The 25,331-nt window shown below is 38.0% G+C and overlaps 2 protein-coding genes across 2 annotated transcripts in view; both read left to right on the plus strand.

The window, feature by feature from the left end:
* Positions 1-12,324: 12,324 nt before the first annotated feature.
* SPIC (Spi-C transcription factor) lies at positions 12,325-24,679 on the plus strand (the record flags this gene model as incomplete). The annotated part of the gene is made up of 8 exons (XM_080391620.1): positions 12,325-15,908; positions 17,376-17,402; positions 18,023-18,116; positions 19,752-19,864; positions 19,947-20,012; positions 20,782-20,894; positions 21,680-21,753; positions 24,255-24,679. The coding sequence occupies exons 2-8, from the start codon at positions 17,400-17,402 to the stop codon at positions 24,677-24,679; spliced, it is 888 nt and encodes a 295-aa protein (XP_080247746.1). The 5' UTR covers positions 12,325-15,908; positions 17,376-17,399.
* MYBPC1 (myosin binding protein C1) overlaps positions 20,777-25,331 on the plus strand; it is a 122,726-nt gene continuing 118,171 nt past the window's right edge. Inside the window, exon 1 of the mRNA XM_080393565.1 lies at positions 20,777-20,887. The gene's annotated coding sequence lies outside the window, so the exon portion shown is untranslated. The remainder of the gene's footprint in view (positions 20,888-25,331) is intronic.

A 25,331-nucleotide genomic window follows, 5' to 3' on the forward strand; every position in this document is an offset into this window, starting at 1 on the left:
TGATTCCTTTAATACTACAGTTATCCTCAAACAAGCAGTGAGTCAGTCATAACCTGAGCAGCAGCGTTTTGATTTACCCATGAAGAAGCTGTGGATGGTAGTATATATGCTGGCTACAACTATACAGAACGCCCTTAAGAAGTGGCTCTGTATGGTTTTGTCCAAATGTCTTGCCGTGACCATTTTATACCTGTGAAGATATCTTGGACCACAAAGTCACACCTTTAAAGAACAGGGAAAGTGTCATGATTATGATAGAGGAAAAGAAACCAAATCCATTGTTTTCAGCTGAGGTTTTTTGTGTTCTGTTTCTCTTCATTTAGAATAGAAATTCAAGGTGAAGCTTGTGCAAGGTGGTGGGGAACCAACTAAAACAAAAAAGGTTTATTGAAACATGCAAATAGAGAGGGCCAAAGTCTAGAAGCCTTATGTTGTGTCAGAAGTTTTGCCTTCATTGTCACCATGTTATCCACTGTCTACATTATGTACTATACTATATAGTACCTACTATACTGAATCTGAATATTCCTGGTAATTCCTCCTTTAAGTGTTTCACTTTCTGATGGGAGTGACCTCCTTGTTGACAGCTAGTGAATAGCAATTCTGTTTTCTTTAAGGTATGAGTACCCACCAAACCACTTATCTTTATATCACAAAGATTGTCTTAACATTCATTTAAATTAGCAGTTCCAACAGTTCAAAAAGTTTTTTTAAAAGCTCAGTACTTTTTCAGTTTCTTATGGTTAAAAAAAGGTAATTTATAAGGAACCAAAATAGTTATTGAACCCTATGTCACATTTCATTTTGCATTGCGATAAGCAACAATACAGAAGTTAGCCTTATCATATGGGGTTTCATCCTGTTAGACAAAATATGGAATTCCATTGATAAGGACTTACCTCTGCTCAGTCTCCACCAGCAGTATGAAGAGGTATGTTTATGACAGCATGCAATACTTACGAATGAAAATTCTATGTCTGCACATAGTAGTTTGAAAAGCACTTGCTATTTTATGGCTAGATCATTGGTATTTTTATAACATCAAACCAGTTTGGAACACAGCACAGAAGGGATCAAATACATCATCAACTCTAGTTACTCACAATAATGAGCAACTAATTTTTTAGATATCCAATTCAGAAAAGTCCACAGCATAGTCGACAGACACCCTGAGCCCCAGAAAACTCTTCAGCACTTTGCAACAAATTTAGGACCCGTAGCCTCTGAACACACCAAGGAAAAAACAGGATCACTTCACCGTACGAGAGGGCAATACATTTCAAGAGGAATTGGTATGTTTCTCAGGCATTCTGCCCAAAGCCTTTGAAGATGGCAGTCAAGTGCATATCGGAAATATCCCAAGCAAATATATAAAAAAAATAAAACTACCTTTGCAAGAAATTAGAAACTTCTAACTTTATTTTCCAGCTGCTAGACCCTACTTTCCTTTGAAGCTTCCTAGTCTTAGTGAAAACTTTCTCAAGTTTTCTTCTGACTTGTTATACTGTGAGTTCACTTAATCCTCTTGTGTGCATCAACTAAGTTCACAATTGTTCATGTGGTGTGTCACACGTGTCGCAGGGAGATGATTCCAAGCTCAGTAGCAGCTACTTATGGTGACAGGGGATATGAGGAGCAAAGGTTCTCATCAAAAGCGAGCAACAATCAGTGCTTTCAAAAGCTTCTTGCAATAGTATGCTAAGGTGTGTAAATAACATAATCATACTATCTTAAACAGCTGTCTAGAATCCCAACTAAAATAGATACCAGGTAAAGGGAGACCTAAATTACACATAATATTTAGCACGTATAGCTTAACTGGAAATGAAGCATCGACATGAGAATGTATTCAGAGATATTAATCAGATAAAGGGTATTCTGCAGAAAAGTTCTTCCAGTAGGACCAAAGACAATATGCTCTATAACACAGTTTACTTCTGGTGTAGAAAAAGCATAATTTCAGAGAAGTCTGCTGCACCTTCAGTTCTTTTGTCAGATGACCCATGAGATACACTTTTTGCCCAGGTATTCATTCCAACTAGTGAAACAGGATGGCTAATCTGGATTATCTGTGGTTGATCTGTGCAAGCCAAATGTTCCACATCGACATAGAACAAGCATGTTTATCAGCTGAATTGCTTTTAGCCTTGTTCTCACTCGTGCCACACAAGGACAATCTAACTATGTAGTACCTTATCATTTCTGTATAAAAAAAAATTCTGTGTATTTTTGTGTAATGATCACATTTACATCTTCTTCAAAAGAGTCTTAGAATTATACTAGTATGTCTGCTGAAATGTAGGATGTGGAAATACTGCTTTTGTTCTGCAAGAATGGTGCTACTATATGTTAGCAAGTTTCAAGTTCTATTAAAAAAGAGGAACTTATTCATAATAAACATTATGCTGAGTCATATAAGTCTTCTAAAAGTAGATCTACAATTGTTTCCTAGCATTCTCATGGGAATTCCATACTTGCAACAGAGATTATTTTAGTCAAAGCTGATGAGATTTTTTTTTTCTTATTTTCCTTTCGTTTGCTACCTTTCAGTTCCCAAGTTATTACTGGTCTATGTCATTTTCACAAGCAAATGGTTTTTCATCAGTCTTTGTAGCATGAACCAGGTCTAAAAAGAGGTCTAAAAGGCCACTTGTAGGATTTATTATCACTGATGCTTAATATTTAACTGTAGGCAAATAGTACTGGACAAGAGACAATCTGATTACTTTGAAATGATATGCAGGAGAAAATATAAACATATTCTTTTCCTGTTTTTAATTTCACTTATAAATTTAACTTATAAAAACAGACCTGATGTCTCTCTTTCCCCATCAGTATATAAACGGTTTATTTTTGCAATGCACATACCAAGATCTTCGTGCTATGTTTGTGTTAGAAGACCATGGACAGCTAGAAAATGAATGAAACCATGAAATGAGGAGAGCAGACGTATCAGAGCTCTGGCAGAATTCTTAGCCACAGACACATCTCAAGCTCTAAATGCACCTCATAACTAGCTGGAGTCTGAAATGCACCTCATAACCAGCTGGAGTCTGTACAAAGACAGAGGCCATTTAGTAATCCTAATTGCTTATATGATGCTGCTGAGGCTGACATTGCTTGGAAATTTATTTACAAGCTCAACCCAGATACTTTCACAAACGGAGTGCTAGCAATATCTTTGTCATCTCTGACCTGTAAACACTTCCAGAGATTTCCCTTCCCACAACATTCTGAGGTATGCTGTATGTGCTTTGTGCCAGTAATCAAGCTGAGCTTTTATTAATTTGGTAATTTTTAAAATAGAGATGAACACTGAGAATATGAGAAATGAGGGGAAGAAATTTTTATCTTGTTACATTTTTGTTAACGTTTTGTAAGAATACTTTTATCTGAGTCAAAAGTCTTCAAAACATTTTGGAAAAAAATATTATTGCTGTTAAAGCGCCTTCTGGTAAGAATCAAGTCCCTTTAGAAGTCCATAATTTTTTTGAAAAACGAAGATGAGATTATATTCTAAAGTAAGAAACTAGTAAAAACATAGCCCTCCTGTCTGTGTGCACAGTGAAAACTCCTTTAAAAGAATATTAAGATCACAAATAAAGGAATCAAAAGTTAGTTACAACGTGGCAAAGTTAAGTTGACTGGTACAACTTTAATTTGCCCTCACTGTGTACATGTGTTGTGGTACTATTTTGACATGATCACCAGCTCTTTCTGCTACAAAATCTTTCCTTCATTCAGTGCATGCATAGGGTTGTGCTCTTTTAGCAGCTAATTAGCCAGTAGGATTTCAATACTGATTGCATCCCCAAGCCTTATTTACTACACAGATATGTGTTACTTTCAAGAGAGAATTGATAGCCTCTTTCTTCCCCCCTATTACAGCATATGAATGCTATATAAGCATTAAGATATTTATAAGTGTATTGTGATGTGAAGATAATTTTATTATCCCTGCTTTACAGATTAAGACACTATGAGATTAAATTAGAGAATACCCACTAATTTTCTGTATAAGATATACCTAAGAACCCATGTTTCAGAGAGTTCAGCATTTGTGGGCAGTTTGTGGGCTCAGACCAGTGCTCAGTGACTACACTTCCAGCTGGTACTGCTCAGCATTTCTGCAGATCTGATACTGGGGTCTCAAGTCATAAATCCCAAAAATGAGGAACATACAGTAAGTGACCACCTGTGAAAGTTTGTTCAAAGGGACTTGCCTAGCATCATTTGGGAACTCTGTGGTAGAGACAGGGTCAGAACCCACTTCTCCAGGGTAGCATTCAGCTGCTTTAATTTTGAGAGCATCCTTTCTCTTCCTTATTCACTAGACAATTTATAACTTCTGCAACAGATGGAGCAGGGTTTCAGCAAATTACAGTCTCATTTACTGAACAGTCCCAGTTCACCATTAGAGCAAGATTTAATCCATGCACTGAAAGAAGTCACGTCCTTCAGAGGAAAATGTTAAAATATACACCCAGGGAGGAGTTGAATGGAGAGAAGTCTTTGGAGCTCTTCTGCATTCTTCTGGAAGAGGCTCCCCCATGCTCTGCTTTCAGATTCCTCAGTTAACAAAAATAATGTTTGGAAAAAGCCTGGCATGAAAAAATCCCTTCAGACTGCCACCCGCATCTCCACCATTTGAGTTAACTGCTTAGCCAATGGCAGTAGCACGTTGCCATCTTCCTGCTTCACTGGAGAGTTTCATAGATACTTGCTACAGCAGGGAAGCATTAAAGAGTCCAGGTGAAATCTTGGGCTCCACTGTAGTCTTGGGAGTTTTGGAGTGGGAAGAAGACATTGGTCCTTCCCCCTCCATTCCTCAAGCTCCTTCCTTCTCCTATCTTTCAAAAGCCAGTATTCCCTTTCCACTGTCTTTGGCTTCCATTCTTCTTGTCCTCCTCAATTCAAGACACATTGGCCCAAGCTTCTCACCAATCCTACTCTCTTCAGCCAGGTCCCACAAAATTAGTCCAGATTCTCTTATGAATCTTAGCCTTCATTTTATCTTTTTGCCAAATATGTTCTTCTCAAATCCTTGTCAAATCTCTTTCTGGCACCTCTTCCCACCACTCCATCAAGGACACTGGAGTTCATAGCCAATTTCTTTGCAACCACCTTCCAGCTGCAACGACCTAGAGCTCTCAGTCTTACTTGCCAGCATCTTCTGCTCTTCCAATCACCAATCATAGTTTCCTTCTTACATCTCACCTGGAGTCTTGCATAGCAGTCTGGTACTGCTTCCTCCCAAATTTAGCCCTTCCTGCGTCTGTATTCCAGCCAAGCAGCTACTTGTCCCATGAAGCTTCAGTGCTGTCCATGTCACAGTAGGAAAAAAAAAAAGTTGATCTCAAAGAGCATGGAAAAGACAGTTCTTGCACTGCTATTCCTCAACCATATCCTGGTAAAAAGCCCCAGTTACAGGATTTGCCCCTGCAGTACTTGTTCACAGCATGTGCTGATGGAAGAGTGTACATGCAGAGCCTCATGTCTGGGAAGAAGCTGGGAAGGAGCACAGCATATCCCCTTGCCCAGGGTTCTCCAGCTTCAGATGCTGAAATATAAAAATTAATGCAGCATGGGTGAAGAATAACAGTGGTTTGCAATGTTACTTATTTTCCCATGAGTTTTTATGGAACAGAAAAAAAACATGTCCCCAGCACAAACCACACTGTAGCTGGTGAGTGTCTCATCGATAGCATAATTAAGCAGTCCTAAAGATGTTTTTAAGGACAAAGCAGTTCTGTTTCCTGGTATGCATTTCACCATTAAATGGATTTTCAACATGAGGGACACAGTGGCATAAAAATATATCTACCTAGTTATATTTGTCATGATTTGTATTTGTGGACCTTTCTCAACATATATTTAGAATCAGCCTTGAGAGCAGGCAAGAATTACAGGTCATCCCCCATGTAGTTATCACTCCCTGACATGTGATGGAGTAAAGTTTGATCTCTTAGGCATGTGTGTATGAAATATGTAATGCTTCTGTTGTGCTTAACGTAACTGAGCAAGCTCTGTATTCCCTGAATCTAAATGTTGCTCAAGCCTCCGAGTTATATTTTGCACAGGTAATGGTGAGATCCTGGCTTAAAATGAGAAAAATATGGCAGACACAGGTGAAAAATATTATTTGATTTGAAGACTGATGTGGAATGTTTCTCGTTTTCCCTTGAGGCATCATGTTAATGATGTAATTTGCAAGCTGCCTTCTGTGCAATGCTATTTATATTTGTTTCTGTAAGGTGTTTGACATCTTTTTGGGGAGCTATAACACAAGGCATTACCTCTTACCATGCAGTACCAGGAACTCAACTTGTCCGGGCCTGTTAAGCACATACTTAGTTTTAAGTTAAAATTTGCTTCTGATTAGGCATGAGTTTAATACCACATCTGAATGTCTTCTAGAACTGAGTCCTTAGCTCTGAATATCTTTGAAGTGACCTTTAAAGAAGCCACTTTAAATTAAACCTTTCATATCTTTATTCTAGATTCCTGTATATGACTGAATTAAGCAGTTAGCTGGCCACCAGGCTTAATTACTGTTTCATAAAACAGGCAACCAGAAGCCTTAGCTTATAAACCCGTGATTCCACTTGTCAATTTCCATCATGTATTTTCATGATTCTTTTGTATCTACCTTTATCAGATACATCCTAGAAAACCTGAGTGAGCTAGACTTGCTGAGATCGTGTAGGTGTGGGTTGGGGGAATTCCATGGAAGATACTTACAGGACACATGTAAGGATAAGGTGTGGTGTAACTGTCAGGTCTCTTGTCTCTTTGCTGAATTCAATGATAATTCAAAATGCAGGCATCTAGCCACCTTCTGCTGTAGGTACCTGTTAGAGGAATTCAACTGTAATGTATTCATTTGATTCTGTGAGCTTTGGTGGCTGATGAGTGGAAGTGGGAATGGCAACATGGCCAAAAAAACATTTCTAATTGTTTATCTTAACTGATAACTTTTCACCTTACATTTCACTTTTCTGGACATTTACCCAATGGAATGCAGGAAAAAAAGCCCTCACAGACAAGTTAGTTGTTAGATTTTACCATTTCTTTTACCTCAAAAAGAAATTGAAAAGAGCGTGGCCAAATGGAAACTATTGCAAAGACAGTTTTATTGGAAATTTAAAACCAAAACACATCCAGCTTTAGAAAATTCTCTTTCAAAAAAGATCGCAAGCCAAGAAACAATTTTACTGATATGCCTGCTACCCTATCATCAAGATACAGGATTTCTTTAACACCGGTTTGTAAAAATCCCCAAAGCCTAAGTGCTTCTTCAGCACTTTCCTGATAATATAGGAAGCATTTATTTGCTAGTCATAGCACTTTATGCCCACATAACTGTTTGCCTCATCAAAGCATAAAACCCCATTATTTGGGACAGCTGTTTTTTAGTCACCTTCAGAGTATGGTAGCAAAAGAAATTCTATTTTTAAAGAATTTCTTTTACCACTCTGCAGTTCCTTAAAATGTATTTCTTTTATCTAGAATTCTGCCAGAAATCTGACCTCATTCTACTCCTTCAATAAAGAAAGAATGTGTTGGGGCTTTTGGTGGTTTTTTTTCATAACATAACAATTATAATACCAAGAATGGTTTTAAATAGTTTTTGTGTTTTAACGACTGTTATTCAGAGCATTTGACTATAAGGTCAGATATGTTTTCAAGTCTCCAACTGAACTAGATCAGCTGGTTACTTCTCACAACTATATATTCCTATCTTCTTCCTAACCATATAGTTTCCTTCCTTTCAGATGACCTGCTTTCAAGTCTTTGCTATTCTACTTTTTCCATCTCAGACCTGTGTAGGAAACATGTGTCCAACTCCCTGGTGGGGTTTAATGTAGATGTCTGTCCCTGAAAGTGGACATTTTGTCAGAGCATTTTGTCAAACCGCTATGCTTTTGGTGGTTGCATACTTACACATTTGCTTCACTTTGAGGTACCAGTCATGTAGTATGGTAATAACTTGCATGGGAATGATGTCAAAATGTGATCCCACATTTTGCCTTCATAAAAAAATAGGATCATATGTACTTTGCAATGCATCTGCCTGGGAAGGGCAGCTGACCTTCCTGTTGCACACTGTGGAATTTAGGCCAGCCTGTTAGGGTACCCTATTTATAGTTATTTAAGACAAAAGTACCTGCAGCAGAAATAGCTAGAGGAAAATTCCTATGGAACATTTAATCTTCTAGTTGAAAGCCCAGACTGATTTCTCTTTTCAGTTTTCAGGAGGTTAATGCCAACATACAGTTTGCTTTTCTAGTTCTTGGTCTTCTGATGAAATTGGACATTTTCTATGAAAGGTGATGCAGAAAAATCGTATTTCTGTTAAGAATGTTTTCCCTCCATTTTAAAGTTGAATTTTATTTCTTTTATAGTGCTTCATACGATTTCTGCTTATTTTGAAGTTATAAATTAAATACGGACACTTTATAGGCTTTATACTAGTATCCCATAGAGTGCTGAATTTCATTTAAGGTAAATGTCAGCTTGTATTCTTATAATGAAAAAAAGCATGTTGTATTCTTATAACATTTAATATCAATATTTTCATTAATAGTGCACTCATTATTTCTATTCTCTAGCTCAATAGACAGGAATCCCAGGTTGTCCCCGTGAATTTCTTCCAGTGCTTTTTGTTATGGACATACCTTTCCATTGCTGGTAATTTACAGAGGATTTAAAGATAATTTAGGGCCTGCTTAATAATACATGTTGATTTTTCTTGTTGTTCAACAACTATAGATGTGGTCCTTGATGAGATGTTGACATAGTCTGTCTGCCTGAACCTAGTATGTATCTTGTCTTAAATATGTTAGGATTACATTACATTTATACTGTTTGCTTCTATATACGTCTGATACAAGTCTTTTAGTTTATTTTTTTTTAATCTGCTACAGAGTTTCTAAGACCTTCTTTTCCCTTTTCTTTAAATCTCTGTCCTTCTTTTTTTCCAATTGCATCTGTTTTGTGGCAGCTATCATAATTGTATCCAAAACCTTTAAAGTCCTTTAAAGTCAACCTATGCTGAGACTTGATAATAGCTATCAGTGATTAATCTGCTTTTATTTTTATTTGAATATGCATTCCCAAAAGATTTGTAGCTTAATCAATTTAAAAATATCTCCATATTTAATAACCCTGAGTAGATTTTCCTCCAGTTTCTTTTTGAAAATTTATTATTTCTTAGTTTCTGCAACATCCTGTACATAACTGATATCTTCTGTGAATTAACAATCTGTTGTGTAAAGTACAGTATGCTTTGCTGATTGTGTACTTACGTCCTGTGGTGTCCTTTAGTGTCCCTTCTAATACAAGGGCTGAATTAGGATTTTCATATATCTTTATTCATATTCTCTAAGTTAATATTGATTTAATAGATCTCTGCCATCTCCCCTCTATTTTTTTCCAGGCTGTAGAAGCAATGCTGCTTTCATGACTATCTAGAAATGATCCACTCCGACTAGATCAGTGCGTTTCTTCTTCCTAATGTTGCCCAGGATCCAAATGTTGAACTTTTTCCTGTCTGAGGTCCCCTGCATTGTCCAGGCTGGCAACTGTTTCTAAATCATTCCTAATGCTAATGAATAGGTCTCTCACCTAATGTGATTTCAGACACTTTGTTCTAAAATGTGGGTAAAAGCTGCCTCTTTCTAGTGTTGTGTGTTCCATTGGTGTGAACATTTGCTATGGAAGTGAGATTTGGAAACAGTCTTTTCAATGGTTAATGGAGATTCAAATTTAGATGTCCTACCAAGGCACAGCTTCAAGGTGAAGAAGTGCTGTAGCCTTTATTTAACAAAAAGGTCTACTGTTCAGGGCTTCCTCTTGAATGGTTGGGAAAATCAGGTTAAACTCTTGAAACCACATCACTACTGTCTGGGGTGGTGCTGCGATCATTCAGCTAGTGTGCACACCACTGCCCTGTTCCCCAGTGGGACTTTAAAAGAAAAGAAGGGGCTGGCATTTCAGACACCTTATTTCTTACTAGCTAGATAAAGTGCTTTTACTTCCTGCATGGCGCTGTGGCTGCTGACTCAGTTTTGAGATCCAAAACTGCCTCCAAGAGCTTCAGAGGAGAGTAACATATTGCATTCTGGAGACTCTTAAAGATTACGTATTTCAGTACCTAAATTATAATGTCTGCTTTTTATTGACCTGGCCATAAGTCTGTGCAGCAGAAAGGCAGGGTTTCTAAGTTGTAATGTGGCTGCAGATGCTACAGCAGTTATTATATACCTGACTCTTCAGCTTTTCCAAATTAGACACAATTGCTTCCTTCCATTCTTTGGAGTTCAAAAGGCTCAAAAGGATTTGTCAAACCTCAGTTTTGTGATTTAGGGGGAATGGGATTGAAATGGGTTATTGAATTAATCCTGAATGATCTAAATGTCCCTTGAATCTGAAGGCATGTTTCTTCCACAAATAGCTCAGTTACTTGGAAAATTATTAGTTCTTATTTGGCTTCCCCAGTTTCACCATTAAGGTCTATTAAAATATCACGTTCTTCTTTCTAAATGCTTTCTCTTTAAGTAAAAAACTTACTTTTTCACCCTTTATCAAGCTCACCTCTTAATGACAGTCTTTACCCATTCCTGTTTTTATTAAATACTTCCATATTATTATTATTATTCCTGTCTTGCTCTGGTAGTTTTCCACTGAAGTATTATTGACTTTTGGATGTTTTAGCTATCCTAATATTCAAGGGAGTATTCATTATACCTATACATGAATTAGTTATATCCTCTTTCACTTTAAAATCTTCTTTTAGTCAGGGTTGGGTATTTTTTTCCCAATGCACTTTTTGTTATTAGTTCCTTGTGCTTCTGTTGTGGTTTCTGGTTTTCTGTCTTCACGGGGCTTCCCAGAAGAAAGTCACTTCCTTTGGTTATATGGAGACAAAGAAGAAGCTTCCTGAGAAGCCCTACTGACATGGACAACTGGACCCATATATTGGGTCTGGTTGTAAAGTGGGGGGAGATCATCTGTCCACTCATGCAGGTTCAGCCTACATGAGCCACTTCTCTTTTTAGGCCCCAAAACAGGTAATCACATGATTTGACCTAACCTCTGCAATGATTTATCCAAATACCTAATTTTATGCCTGTAATTATTCAATGGTTCTAAGTGGAATATGTTACAGATGTAAAATTAGCCAAGTAAATGTTTATTTTAAGGTTGGATCATAAGTTCTTAAAGCAGAAAAGCATTAAAATTCAAACATCAGTGGTTCCATTTATGTCCTTTACATTATGATAATCATATTTAATTCTGAAATAGTCTGAAAGTAGAGAGTATCTTCTTAAGAAATATCAAGACGTTTTTTCTTTGGACCTTTGAATTGCAGAATACTATTAACTCTAAAAGGATTAAAGTGTTTAAAAAGCAAAATATCCTAAAGCAATATAAAAATTTAAAATAGGAATCTCAGATGGGAAACCCAATGTGATATTCAAAGGTAAGGAAATGAGTCTGAAATAATCTCTCATTTTAGGCTTCAAATTCACTTCCTAAGCCATTTTCAATATCTTTTTTCTTTCCTAAGAAAAGAAAAAGCTTCATACTTAAGATGTATTTGGAGGTAATGGTTGGAAAAAGCTCTTTTTGAAAAAACATTGCCCTGTAAAAGTGCCACTTTTTCTGTTTAACCAACTGTAATGCGTTATAAGGTAGCCAAAGAATTAAAACAAATCAGGAAGTCAGGGAAGAATATGCAACCGAAGTGCTGGCACAGCATGTTTCCCCTTACTGTACTGAAAATAATACTAGTGTCAACTATAAGCCAGAACCTCTGTTTGTAGAAAATATCAGTGATCCTTTGGCTTTGGTGGCTCTATACCAATTTCTGCCAGCTAAGTAACTAATACTAACACTCTACCAATTACAATAAAACCTATATTTTGCATTTCAGAGAGTTTGCTATTTGTAGAATGATTTCTAAAGCAAGTAAAAAGTTTTAACTTATGATATATCCTCATCTTCTGGTATCTGAATAAACAATCATGTTTGTTGAAATGAGTAGACTAAAGTCCCCCAACACAAATGGAATCATCAGATCCAGTTTCAACATCTGATTTGCTTGTATGATACAATGCTATAATTGATACGATGCCATAACTGTGGTTTTGGTTTTTATGTTCCTCTCAGATTTTTTTCTGTATGTACTCTACATTAAATTATCTGGCAAAAATCATGGTAAACAATAGTATTTAGGCTAGTACTAAGCAGTATCTATTTCCTTTTTGTGTTTGTTTGACGTTTGGGATGTTTTTTAAGGAGAGTTTTGTTGTATTCCAGGGCTGGGAATGTGAATTCAGGCATTTTGTGAGCCCACTTATTTGAAGTTCAGACTGCAGACTTCTTACTGCAAAACACTCACACCTGGATTATCACTGCACTCTACATTTAAAAGAAGAGAGCTCTCTGTGTGCTGAACCCTGTTTTTGTGTGTGCAGAGAAAAGGCTGCATCCTTGCTGCAAGAATCTTCCCAGTTTCTTTTGAACCTTGAACGGAGTGGATGAGAAGCACCATAATGGCAGAGATTTGAAAGTTCACTGGTCAACATGATTAGACTCAGGGGGTGAGCCCATGTGATCTTTCAACCCTTTCACTTTCAGGAGGACAGCGTCTATGGTTCTGTAATTATTGTTAACCTACACCTATGAAGATTTAGGACAAAGATTATTGCAGAGCTGTGTGGCCAGAAAAGGGGTGGCAAAGGGGTCTGCCAAAGGCCAGAACAAGTATGTAAGCACAGAAGCTCTCTGTGGCTGTCACATTCAACAGCTTCTGATTTCTGGATACTGTTGAGCTGGTAGGCAGTCTGTTATGCATGGGCAAATGACTCCCCATGACAGAATCATTTCTACAACAAGTTGGGTTTTTTCTGTGAAGTGCCTTCTATTGTTAGTGGCCTATCTGTGCTATTTGGGCAGTTACAAATTGTCTGACATTGAAAGAAATCTGAGAAATCTAAAAATGCCTGGTGAGAAAACTTGCCATTTCAAGCTTTACATTCCTTTAGGAAGGAAGAGGCTGTTATTTATTCTACATTTGAACAATGCCTCATGAATGAGTCTTTAGGCTTTCTCAAGCCCTCTGACAAGTGCTGTAATGCATTATTTAGGTCTGGGTTTTTATTCAGAGAGGTGAAAATGTTTCTTCTGTACCATTACAATGAGCTAGCTTTGACTGCCAAGCAAGGATGAAAGTTCTGAAGTTTAAACAATCGATCTGTTGTTTAAATTTATTTTTAAAACATGAAGGAATAAGAAGAGCTTGATGTTGTGGTTTCTAACTGATATTCAAATTCTGATATCAGGCACATCAATTGTTTGAGATATTAAAATATGAATAGTAAGCTTTCTTTCTCAGGCTTGTATCTGGAATCCCTCTTCCGATCCAATGCAAAAATCAAAGCAGGCTTTTTTCTGTAATAACATTTCTTGGTAGAGGCCAACATGCTGCCTGCCTTGGCTGTACTATGATTTGTTGAGGAGTGAGCAGTCAGTGTTAGCTGACACTCAGTCCTCAGTTAGCTTACTCTGCCTCTGCTGAACCCTTACAGGTTTCCCAGGAAGGTAGCCTGGGCCCTCGCTCTGAGCTTGTGATGGGCCAAAGATGCAATATACAAATGGGTTACAGAGTTTAAATCCACCCTGTAAGACAGCATTTGCTCTTGGTTTTATGTTGTGTGTTTGTGCTACACATGGTACCTTCCCATTTCCTTTGCAACCTTTTGCGGGCCTATCTTATGGTGTAGCCTCTTATTTGAAATGAGAATATTCTGATTGAGCAATTAGATTTAGGAAGATTGATATTTTAATGGTGTTAAAACCATTAGCTTTAATCTCTCAACCTTCACCCTTTTTTACTACTGGGGTATGTTGGTCCCAAGTAGCCACACACCCACATAACTGCTCACAAACTTTGGGAATTTAACATAACTTATTGCCATAATATATTTAGTTGCTGATTCGGATGTTGGGAAGCAAAGAAGACAAACATTAAAATATCTTTCCTTCCTCTTTCCCAGGCTCAACTGCACTCCAGACACAGCTCCTCCCCTCTTGTTATCTCCACAGGTTACACCCAGTCCCTTTGGTGAGGTGATGAGTGGCACAGGGGGTTGGGGTCAGGACAGAGTGGTTTCTTTCTGCCTCTCGTTTCTCACCCTTTTCTTTCACTGCTGTTTCCTTCTTACTTATTTCCTCTGCTCCAGCATGGCCCCTCTGTGGTCCACAGTCCCTTTGGGGGTGTGCCTGCTCAGTCATGGAGCACCTCCAACTCCTCTGACCTTGTCCCCTCATTCCCTTGTTTCTATCCTTGTTCTCTTGTTCCCTCCTTGTCCCCTCTGGTGTTCCCTCCCAGGTTTGTCTCCTCCTCTTTGGCACTTTCTGCCTTTTCTTCAGTATGTCTTCACAGAGGCGCCGCACATGTGGCTGATGGGTTCCACTTTGGCACATGGTGGGTCCGTTGCAGAGCCAGCTGAAATTGGCTGTGACCAGCACAGGACAGCCCTGACCTCCTCTGCAGGGGCCACCCTGACAGTTTTATGATCAGGATGATGGGGAGCACAGGACGCCAGAACAGTAACTGCCCAGCTTCAAACAAAGGTGTAGGACTAGGCACATCAGATTGCATCATCAGAGGGCCTATTAGGACATCATTTACAGGGGAGGAACCCAGGACGAATCTTTAAATTCATTCATAATTTTAAATCCAATATATACTTCTACTTCAGGAAAGAACTGAAGCATGAAATCTATGCTTTTCCATGTTGCCCAGTAAAGTTAACTGTATGTGCAAAGGAAGATAATTGTGCAATCCTATTTTGGCCTGAAATCCAGCACTGAATCACAATTTGGTGTTTAAGAGCACAGTTGCTCTTAAAACCAAGTCACGCCAGAGAAGTGCTACAAAATGGAACTAACAGTTAAAAAACCACATACATGTATTAATATTTTTCACTAAAAAGATATTCTGAAACTTTGTGGTGCAAATTTTTGAAAGGCAGCTTGCATCTGAAACGAGCAGAAATGGTTGATGTTAACATTGTCTTCAAATTGCTTCCACTCAGCATTCATAGCCAGGCTAGTTCTTGACTATGGTTCTTCATTGTAAGAAGTGATGAGTATTTTACAGCAGTTTCATGGCAAATGCTGAGGAAATTTCATAAAATGTGCCTCTGAAAGACTTGGCTGCAAGGAGCTATGGCACAGGATAGATTATGTCAGCAATAAGTTTTATACTGAAAAACACAGAGTTCTCATCCTGTAGGATACAACATCATGGCTTGTAGCTGCTCAGAAAGCGTGCAGCAGATCAGCAACTACAGCTTGTCTGAATCTGTACTGAATGCTTTAGTAAATCTTTAGAGCTGGGCCTGGGCTACAAACATGAGCTTTGAAGCAAAGTTGTGAAATTCCCTGAAACTCTGATTTTGAGGTCTAGTTTGGTCTGTTTCTTACACTGAGCTAAGCAGGAGGTTCAGATGAAATCTCAAAATCCACTGCAGTCTACGTGGGACAGATGAAGGTTGTAGGTTTTTGCTGTAGACATACCATACCAGTGACAGATTTGTTAGGATGTGCCACAGATAAAACGAATCTCTCCCAGTGCTTAGAAACTGCATGTTCTTGAAACCAGTTAAAACATTTAATTTTATTTTACGTCGGTATAAATCACCCTCTTTTGTGCAGAATGAAGGGCCATGCTAGCAGTTTACTATACCTTTATTCTCAAAAAAACCCTAGCCCAAACACTTCCCTAAAATCAGCTATTTAATGCAGCCCCTTTGAGAGCCTATTGCTGTGGGAGCTCAGTCTTTATTTATGAAACCAGACAGATTCTTGACTTGCATGTGGAGCTGAAATTCTAGGTAAGTGTACAGACTTTTGTTTTAACTTATTTAAAGTGTGACTTTTTTTTTTTTTTTCTGGGAGTATGATTTCAGCTGTGTAAATGGTATGACCGTTCAACAGTACCTTGCCAATACTTGCACATTTTAGTCTTTGAAAGGCATCATCAGTGACTGCAGATGTGCCATCAAGATTACGAAGTATTAGTTTGGAACTTGGAGCTAGACAAAGGAAAGTGAATTATTTAAAATTAGGGGAACACTATACAAGGATCTCTACAAAGGAGATGCATATCTTTAATTCCTATAGCTCTATACCCCAAGAATCTGTGGCCACCATTGCACCTAAAGGATTAATGTGGCTCATTCTGATTTTAGAATAAAATTAGATCAGTTTATTGATGTACTTGCTGCACTGGAGTCCAAGAGAAAAATCCCATCAACTTCAGTAAGTTCAGTTTACTGAATCACCAGGATTTCACCATATACTTTTGGTCATCAAGATTTAAATAAACTTACAAATTTTGACAGTACTTTTTAACATACTTAGCTGAGGTGTAATTACCAGGTTAGCACATTCATGGTTAGTCCTGGATAAAATTCTTCCTCATGTATATTTATGTGTCATGTCTCTCCTCTACATTTTAAAGCATCCACACAGAAAGCGATCTCACATCTGCTGAAATCACTGCCAAAATGTCCAGTATTTTCAAGAGATTGTAAACATTTAATAAGTAAAATACTGATACATTGATTATTATATTTACAATTTTGACATAATAATGTCAATGAGAACAGGAAAAAAACATGCAAGGCAACAAAACCTGATTATTGTAAACTAATAAATATAAATAAAAAGGAAGTACTAAGGAATTGTTTCTGAGTAATGTTGTATGTAAAGTATAATCCATGTTAAACTAGCTGAAAGTCTGTCAATTTTCACTGTTTATTAACAATCAAATTTGCTTCTGGAACTCACAATTAGTCGGAGAGCTCATATATATCCATATACAGCCATAGTCTGATCTGCATTATGAAAACACCCTGAGTTGTTTCAACTGGGTCTGCAAACCAAAGGGGCTTAAACTCTTGTGTTTAATTCAGGTCAGTATTTTATTTGCAAAATTAGTACTTGTGCTAATTAGGCTGAATATCAGCAATAACACATTTTCAGTTCATAATGTCTTTAAAAAATGTGTTTACAATTATGTGGATAATAATATAAAAGTTACAGTATTAATGAAACTGGATACCAGGGTAATGAAAAAAGCATGAATTTAAAAAAACAAAATACAATGTTGCAAGTATTGAATTTCATTAAAATACCACTTTCTAATCTTAAATTACTTTTAACTCTGTTATTAAATATGTTTGATCTCATCGCTGGAAATAATAGAGTTATTTCATTTAGTTAATTTTATTTATAATGAGAGAGTTACTGTTTATTTTGAAAAATACAATTTTAAAAATACTCTTTATTTTAAACAGGATTCAAGTTTTGTTATCTAAATAATGGTAAGTCTACACTGCCTTTATTCTCTTTCACTATTGAGTACTTCAAACATGCTACAGAAAACTCAAGTCAAACTCAGATTTGGGGGGATTTTTTAGCTTTTTAGAACAAGATGTTCCAAAATTATAAGGAGCAGTTTTCTGAAAGCCCACACTTGGTTTCCTATACTGGCATAGTATAGCATTTTCCCTGCATAACCACTTCATAACTTGTGCATAATAATTTCATGTCATATCAATGAATGATAACTTTGGCTTCATAAATCATGTTACACAAGTGATATGTACCTCTGTATTACATACTATAAAACACTCTAATAGCAGTAACACCCTTTATGTAAACTTCTGCTGCAAATTAAGGAAACGAACCTGGAAACATTTGCACAAGTGAGTAATGTTACCCGTGTGAGTTGTCCTACGACCTCAAAGAGACTTCTCAAAGGAGCGAGAACTTTCTCATAATAGTAAACTATTATGGTAATGCCTCAATGTCTGAAAAATACATATTCCAGAAGGATGTATATTCTATGTCATGACTGTATTGATTTGGGATTTTCCGACTGACAATGTTGAAAGAACCAGCCTGATCTTTTCTGGCTCCTGACAGAAAAATGTTCTTGCAGAGTTTTCCTGACCAAGACGTACTGGGCCAGGCTTTCGAGGATGCGCTAGAAGTACTGCAGCAGCACTCTGACAGACAAATGCAGTATTCAACAGGTAAAGAAGACTGTTATTCCATTTCATTTACCACTTTTTATTTTTACAGGAAACTACATCTTGAAGTACGTAGGTGGGATTCCCAGAGGTGGAATAATGGACAGCAGAGGGTTATGATGGGAGGATGGAAAGGGGGAAGAATATTTGGAGGGTTTCCACCCCTCCATTAGTACTGCCCAGTGCGGCGTGCATATTCCATGTCATAGCACAGGGGAACTGTTGGACAGTTGCCCTCTGCCTTCCCCCCAGTACTAGCCTAGGTGCATTGAGCTCAGATTTCCTATAATGACAGAATATAGGACCATAGCGCAACAGCCATTTTCCAGTTTTAATTAAAAAATGTCCTTCTGTTATGCTGTGAATAAACTCATATAATGAATTCCAGTGTGTCTGTGTGGGGAAACCCCAAACAAAAAAAAGACCAAGAGTCCAACAGGTGAAATTAATATCCACAATTACTTTTTTTACATTAAAATATAGATTTAAAATATTTTTATGCAGAAATGATAGTTTGAGTTTGGAAAATTAATGGAAAAGTGTTTTTCTTGGCTTCAAGACTTTTATACTTTAAAAAGCTTAAAATACAGGCAAGCTGTAAATTGTTCCAGTTCAGGCAAGGTTTTGGCAGTTAAATTAGTATAAAATTTAAAATCTCTCTTTGGTGTTTTTACACTGTGAATAGAAATGGAAGAAAGGGAAAATAGGAGGCTACATCACTGAGTCCAGAACAAAATATCCGCTCTCTTTTCTGTGGAATGCATTTCATATGAGGAAGTTTATTTACATATTATCTATTATTTACTAAAATGTAAATAAGACCAATTGGGCTATATCTTCAGCTGTTGTTAATAGAGTTTTGACTCCACTGCACTGGTAATTTACACATGCTGAAGCACCCACTACATACATTTACTTGCAATGTTCTTGCCTGTATCTGTTGTTAGGGCTGATGGAGAGTGGTATTAAACACCCGAAACTCAGTGTTTAGTATGTCCCACAGCTGCCCCCACATTTCCACTTGCAATAGGTGGACCCTCCAAAATCTGCTGACCAACTGCAGTGTGTAATTTATTGCAAGTGCCTCAGCCCAGTGTTCTGTGCTTCTTTTAAACACCCTGAGGCCTTGGGTTCTTTCTGTGTCATTTTTTCAGGGACTGCAGGTGCTCTGATGCTCCTTCACTTCATTCACGATTGGAGACTTTGACTTGCATTGTACCAATGGCCTGCAGAGCTGCGTGACATTCCCTTTTCCTTTCTAATACATGTATTATAGTAGTCTGTAATGATCCTGTTCATTATGTTTGGTGATCTCTTAGGCCCTCCTTTTTCTATCAACCAAACTATTTCACGATACTACAAAAAATTTGACATTTTATCTTAAGAAATGTTTTTATTATGAAAACCAACAACAAAAAAAAGCAACCTCAAAAAACAAAACCACCAGGCCAAGGGTTTGATTAGCAAGTAGTAACAGTACAGAATATATTGGATAACCTGCTGTTATGAAACACTGTGGCTCTGGAGACTTTATTATCTAGAAGACAGCCACAGAATAAATGCTTTTTGACAGACCCAGCAGCATTTTAGACTTCTCTCCCTTTTACTCACTTTTTGCTCCATCCTACTAATTCTCAGGTTATAAAAATTGCGTGACTGTCATCAACCATCACCACCACCTCCGAGCAAGTCCCAGCTACTCTGCAGCACCATCTACAGAGGACCAAGGATATAGCTGGAGAAATGTGGTTGTAAGTGAACAGTCAAACTTAAATGGAAAATTGGCTGCCCATTTGTGATTTCTAATAGGAATCATTATGCTAACTCTAACAGAAATTCGGACTGGCCAGGCATGAATCAGATGAAACTGCCTTGGGAAATATTTGCAAAACAAGTTTAGTAGTCTTTTTATAGGAGTCACCTTATCTGTTTGCTTCTGGTGCTCTTCTGTGGCTCATCATGTAACGTGCCAGCTAACAAACCTACCAGTACAATAGGGAAAAGGGCTTCTCTCTGTTGCCTGGGAACAGGCAGAGAACAGCTTTCAGCCTCCACATAGCTTCTGCTGCTGGGAGAAAGTGCCATGCCTTTGGTTTCTTCAACAGCAATTTGCTTTAAGAGTACTGGGAAGACCAGCATTATCTTGACTCTGAGCTCAGCTTCAGCCTGAAGAGTCCATATTCATTCTTTAAAGCACTGGGAGTGTGGCCTTCAGGAGTGATGGGACATGAATATTGCAGGGGAGATAATTTCTGGTAAATAGATTCCACAAAAGCCCATTTTCAACCAGCAGATTAGCGACAACATGACACAGAAACCACAGAATCTGTAGGGGCCACTGCCCAGTTGGTCTTTGTCTTTTACTGACTCTGGAAACAAGAGTCCACTGTTCCTCCTCTGTTTCCAACAGAAGGGTTAAAGGTTCAGAGTGAGGCAGTTACTCTGTTTTCCCTCTAAAGTCTCCCCTGGTGGGCAGCCCTTCCCACGGGGCATCAATTAGTGCTGCTTGTTACTGGTACACTGCATGCCTTGGGAGCTGAGAGAAGTCTTCTGGGGTGAGGTGACAAAAAGTTGCATTTGAAGGCTTCGTGCCAGTCATTACTACAAGTTTCTTTTTGCTCAGAGAATGTACTCTATTAGTAACTCTTTGTTGTCTTAATTCTTGAAGAACAGTGCAGCGGATTTTTATGCAGATGAGACTGTCTACCATACTCTGCAGAATACTCCAGAAAGCCAAGTGGTACATGCTGCTGGCCAGCCAAAAGCAGGGAAAGGTGTGTAGTAAGAGCATAACTTGACATGTACATTCTGTTACTTTAAAAAATATCTTGGAAAATCATGCTTTCTCTTTTTCCTATTTTTTTTTTTACTTGTAACAGGAAAAAATAAGTTAACATTTAATAGTAACTAGAATACAACTGCTAGTGTTCAATTCCTATCTGCTAAGTCTCATAAGGTAAGATAAATCTGTTATCTTATTCTGTCCTCTTGTTTAGTACATGGGAAACCAAACAAGAGGTGTTTCAGTCCAAATCATCTGAAAGTCAGATGCAGAGAAGCAAATCTATCTATCAATAACATTTTATCAACTTTAATAACTTCTTTTATTTCATGTGGTCCAACAAGGAGTGGTTTTCTTCACATACATTACTATTTTTGCACTTGATTTTATGCCTTTTTTTACTTTTCACATTACCTCTTAGCTTCTGACACTTCTAGAAAAATCTAGCTATTTTTGTGCTCCTTTTGGTTGACTTTACTTGAATGAGTATTTTGCAAAGAATGTTTTGGGTGGCATTGGTCATTATAGTACTTCACTCTTTCATTGCATTCATTCTTCGTTTTTTGTTTGGCACTCAGCATCCTTTCTATGACTTTGCTAGATGAGATTTCCACAGCTTCCCCTCTGACCTGTAGTGCCTACTTTTGACTGTGGGTTCTTTTTGAGTAGCTTCCTGATTTTGCTGCTTTTTGAAATCCCCATGTCTCAACTTTAACCACACGGTGTCAGTTTTTGGTATCTCTCCCCATTGATGCTGAACGCTGTGGTTTCTGTTGCTTAATAGCTACTACTACTACTACTACAAATTCCTTAGGTCGATGGGAAGAATAGCTTCTCCTTTTAAGTTCTATACTTCTAGTACTTGAAATTCATCATTACAAATTAAAATCTTTGAATCCAGAAATGTTGCTTTTCTAAGTCTCACCCAGTGTTGCACTGAGGAATTTTACATATCGGTATCTGAATTCACCTTCAGTTGTTACTGCTCTGTTAAAATTCATTTCCTATTTAATATTTCTTTTACATTATTATCAATCATCTTTTCCAGAAGGCCATCCTGCATAAATTTTCAGAATGACTGATTACTCTTATGGGGTTTTTTTGTTTCCTCTTATGCGTTTCTTTGTGTTCATGGCAATATACCTGCTGGAAACTGTGATTTGGGGACTATTTCCACTATACCTAAATAAATTTAGTCCTCTTGGCTTCATATTGAGACGTGAGAGTTTTTCTGTACACTAGTAAGTAGTGTGGCCTTTTAGGAATGGATCTGTAAATGAAACAATCGTTACTGAGGACCCAAAGTGTGTTTAAAATGTTTCACAAGGGTTTATTTAGGGCAATCTCTAGGTTGGCTGCAAATTCTGAAATCTGCAGTGGCTTAGATAAGCTTCTGGAAAGCATCTTTGGTTAGGTTTCCTCTGAAAGGAGTCCAGTTCATGCACGTCAAGACCATTCCATGATCTGAACTAAAGCTTGGTGAGTGGAGACAATCAAGACAGGTACTTCAGAAATGCATCTTAATTAGACACACCCAGAGAGAATTTGGCTGCTTCAGGACAATTCAGCATAGAAATCTAATGCAGATGTTCTGAAACACACTCTGCAGAAACCTGCCTCTCTCTAGTGATCACATAAGAAACCAGCAGACGCTAGCCTACTAGTTAGACCAATGTTTAGGGCCTGGTAATGAACACCACACACCTGTGCAATGAGGTGCAGTACAAAGATCTGTGCACTAACCCAAGCTCAGACTGGTGCATCCACATTGTGTAGCACTTTGGAGATAACAGCTGGGCTCTAGAAACATAGCTGCATTAACACAAAAGAGCAAATAAACCCTCTCAAACCAAGATATCAGCTAGAGATGATGTGTTTAGAAATAAAAGCTTGGGCAGAAATGACAACTGGACTAAGAGAACAGACAGCCTGAAATCAGCTGCTGCTGCAGACATGGCTACACTAGTGTTTTCCAGCAGAGACTCAGTCCACAGTAGTCTGCGGATTTTCCCTTGATTTGATTTTTTCTGCCAGAGGTTCATAGGTTCATAGGATAATTCAGGTTGGAGCGGACCTAAGGAGGTCACCAGCTAAGAAGTGTTTATTGTGACCAGGCGGTGTCCTTCAGTTTGCTTTTAATCTTCTCACCTTGGCAATACTATATGTATTTCTAGCAGAACATGTACTTCAAGTCACAGGCCAATTTTTATTTAGATAATGAAACTTTATTAATTTTTTGGAAAGTACCTCTGATCTCAGGCTTTTCTTCTTCCTAGTCTGACAGTCACTTCTCTCCTCTTTGCTTACCACCAGATGCAGAATTACTGTCATCCCTAACAGATGTCTTGGCTTGACCTCAGTGTTCCCTAGCAACTGTCACTTTTCCCCCATTCCTAGTTTAAAATAGCCATGCAAGACAAGACTTTATAAACTTTAGGTGCAGCTGCTTGTTTCCACTTTAATTAAAGTGGAAGCTGTTCTGTATAGACTCTCCTTTCTGCAAAATGTTCCTCTTTGTCTTATAAACTTAAGTTCTTCCTCCTTGCAGCAGCTTCTTGGTCACCCTTGGCTTTGTGAAGGGAACTAGAAGTACTTCAGAGAGAGAGATACACAAGAACTAAATAAGTCTCACTGGTAAACTTGAGAGCTGAGCCTGTGGGAAGAAGAACTTAGGTAACCGACAAATACTGCTGTACTGAGCTTGCTTTATTCTGCATGGGAATGCAAGCTGACACTTCTGCACATCTTTAGAAAACTACAGGGTACCAAAAGGTTAGCTCCTTATGGACTAGGTGAGGTTTATGGTTCAAAACTAGCTTGCTCTTCCCACTTCCTGCTCATCCTTTCTTACATCAGAGACTACCTTGCATCCTCAAAACATTCCTGAAACGAATGTGACAAAACTGAGTCATCTCAAAATCTTTGAGTTTTGATTACTGAGGGAAAGCACTTATTAAAAAACATTCAGATTGGCTTTCCAGAACCTCTTTCCTGCACTGTCTGAGGATGTAATTTCCTGGTGTGGATTCCTTGATCATGCATCTGCACAGCATGTGTCTGAAGACTGTTGAAAGTGGTTTCTCAGACCTACCACATACTGAAGTCACCAGATATTTGTCATGAACCCCAAATAACCTGCTCTTGAAATTCTAAGGACTGAATCCCTTTTTGTCACCACAGATCTGTACATGTTTCAGAACTATCATCCCATTTGCTATTGTTGGTCTTCTGTTTGCAATAGTGTACTAGGTTTACCTATACTTTTACCTGTAAGATTTTTTCCAGGAAAATGACAGATGCTCATCTTTTAAAACAAGTAAGAGTTTTGTGCTGACCTTTTAAATTTTATTTCTTAATAGGTAGAAAAAAACTTCGACTGTTTGAGTACCTCCATGAGTCCCTGTACGATCCAGCTATGGCAAACTGCATCCAGTGGGTGGATAAGCCTAATGGTGTCTTCCAGTTTGTCTCCAAAAACAAGGAGAAACTTGCAGAGCTGTGGGGAGAAAGAAAGGGAAACCGCAAGGTCATGACATATCAGAAAATGGCCAGAGCACTGAGGAATTATGGAAGAACAGGTGAAATAATTAAAATTCGAAGGAAGCTGACATACCAGTTTAGTGCTGTTGTTTTACAGAGACTTGCTCCATCTTATTTCTTGGGAAAAGAAACAGTTTATCATCCGTACATTCCATCTAATCAAGAATATCAGTGTGCAGATGACTGGACCAGTTACAATAATTACATGTATAACAATGGGTATGCATTACAGCATGCCAGCTAGGCTATCTTTCACATAAACAGGTCTTTGTTAACTAGCAACTTTCCAGCACAGGAACTCTTCTCTGTACATAGGTATTCCTTTAAGATATCATACAAACACACAAAGAGGAGGGTTTGAAAAATGCTATTGGCCTAGTTTTGTTCCTTTTGAAGTTAATGATGAACAGTCATTGACTATTAAATAAAACCAGCAGCTGTAGGGCATGTTCTATTCTCCATGATGTTAATCAGAGAAATTGCTTCACATTCAAGCTAGTATATCCAAGATCAGGACCAAGGCTGTTGTCTGCTAGTGAACATCGAAGATTCCATCCTGACAGTACTCATTGGAAGTTTTTTGCATATCCCAAACATTTGCAATTAGAATGTAGGTGCTGTTGTATCCACAGTGCATGCATTCCCTATCAGTTGGGTCCACATGACTTAGAAAGGGAAGAGACTTGCCAACTGCATGAAGCTACTGTCTGCTTTTTTCATCAATGTTCTTTATTAAGAGACATTTTCTGAGTGAATGCCTGGCTGAATGATAGAGTCCACATGAAGGTGCACCTGTTGGCCAAGTTGTTAATCCTTAATCACTTAAATTAACATGTCTTAGCACAGATCCTGACATATGGTATTAGGACTGGCAGGTGCATATTTCACTGTTGGCA

The sequence above is a fragment of the Falco punctatus genome (assembly GCF_963210335.1).
Source record: "Falco punctatus genome assembly, chromosome: 6".
NCBI lineage: Eukaryota > Metazoa > Chordata > Aves > Falconiformes > Falconidae > Falco > Falco punctatus.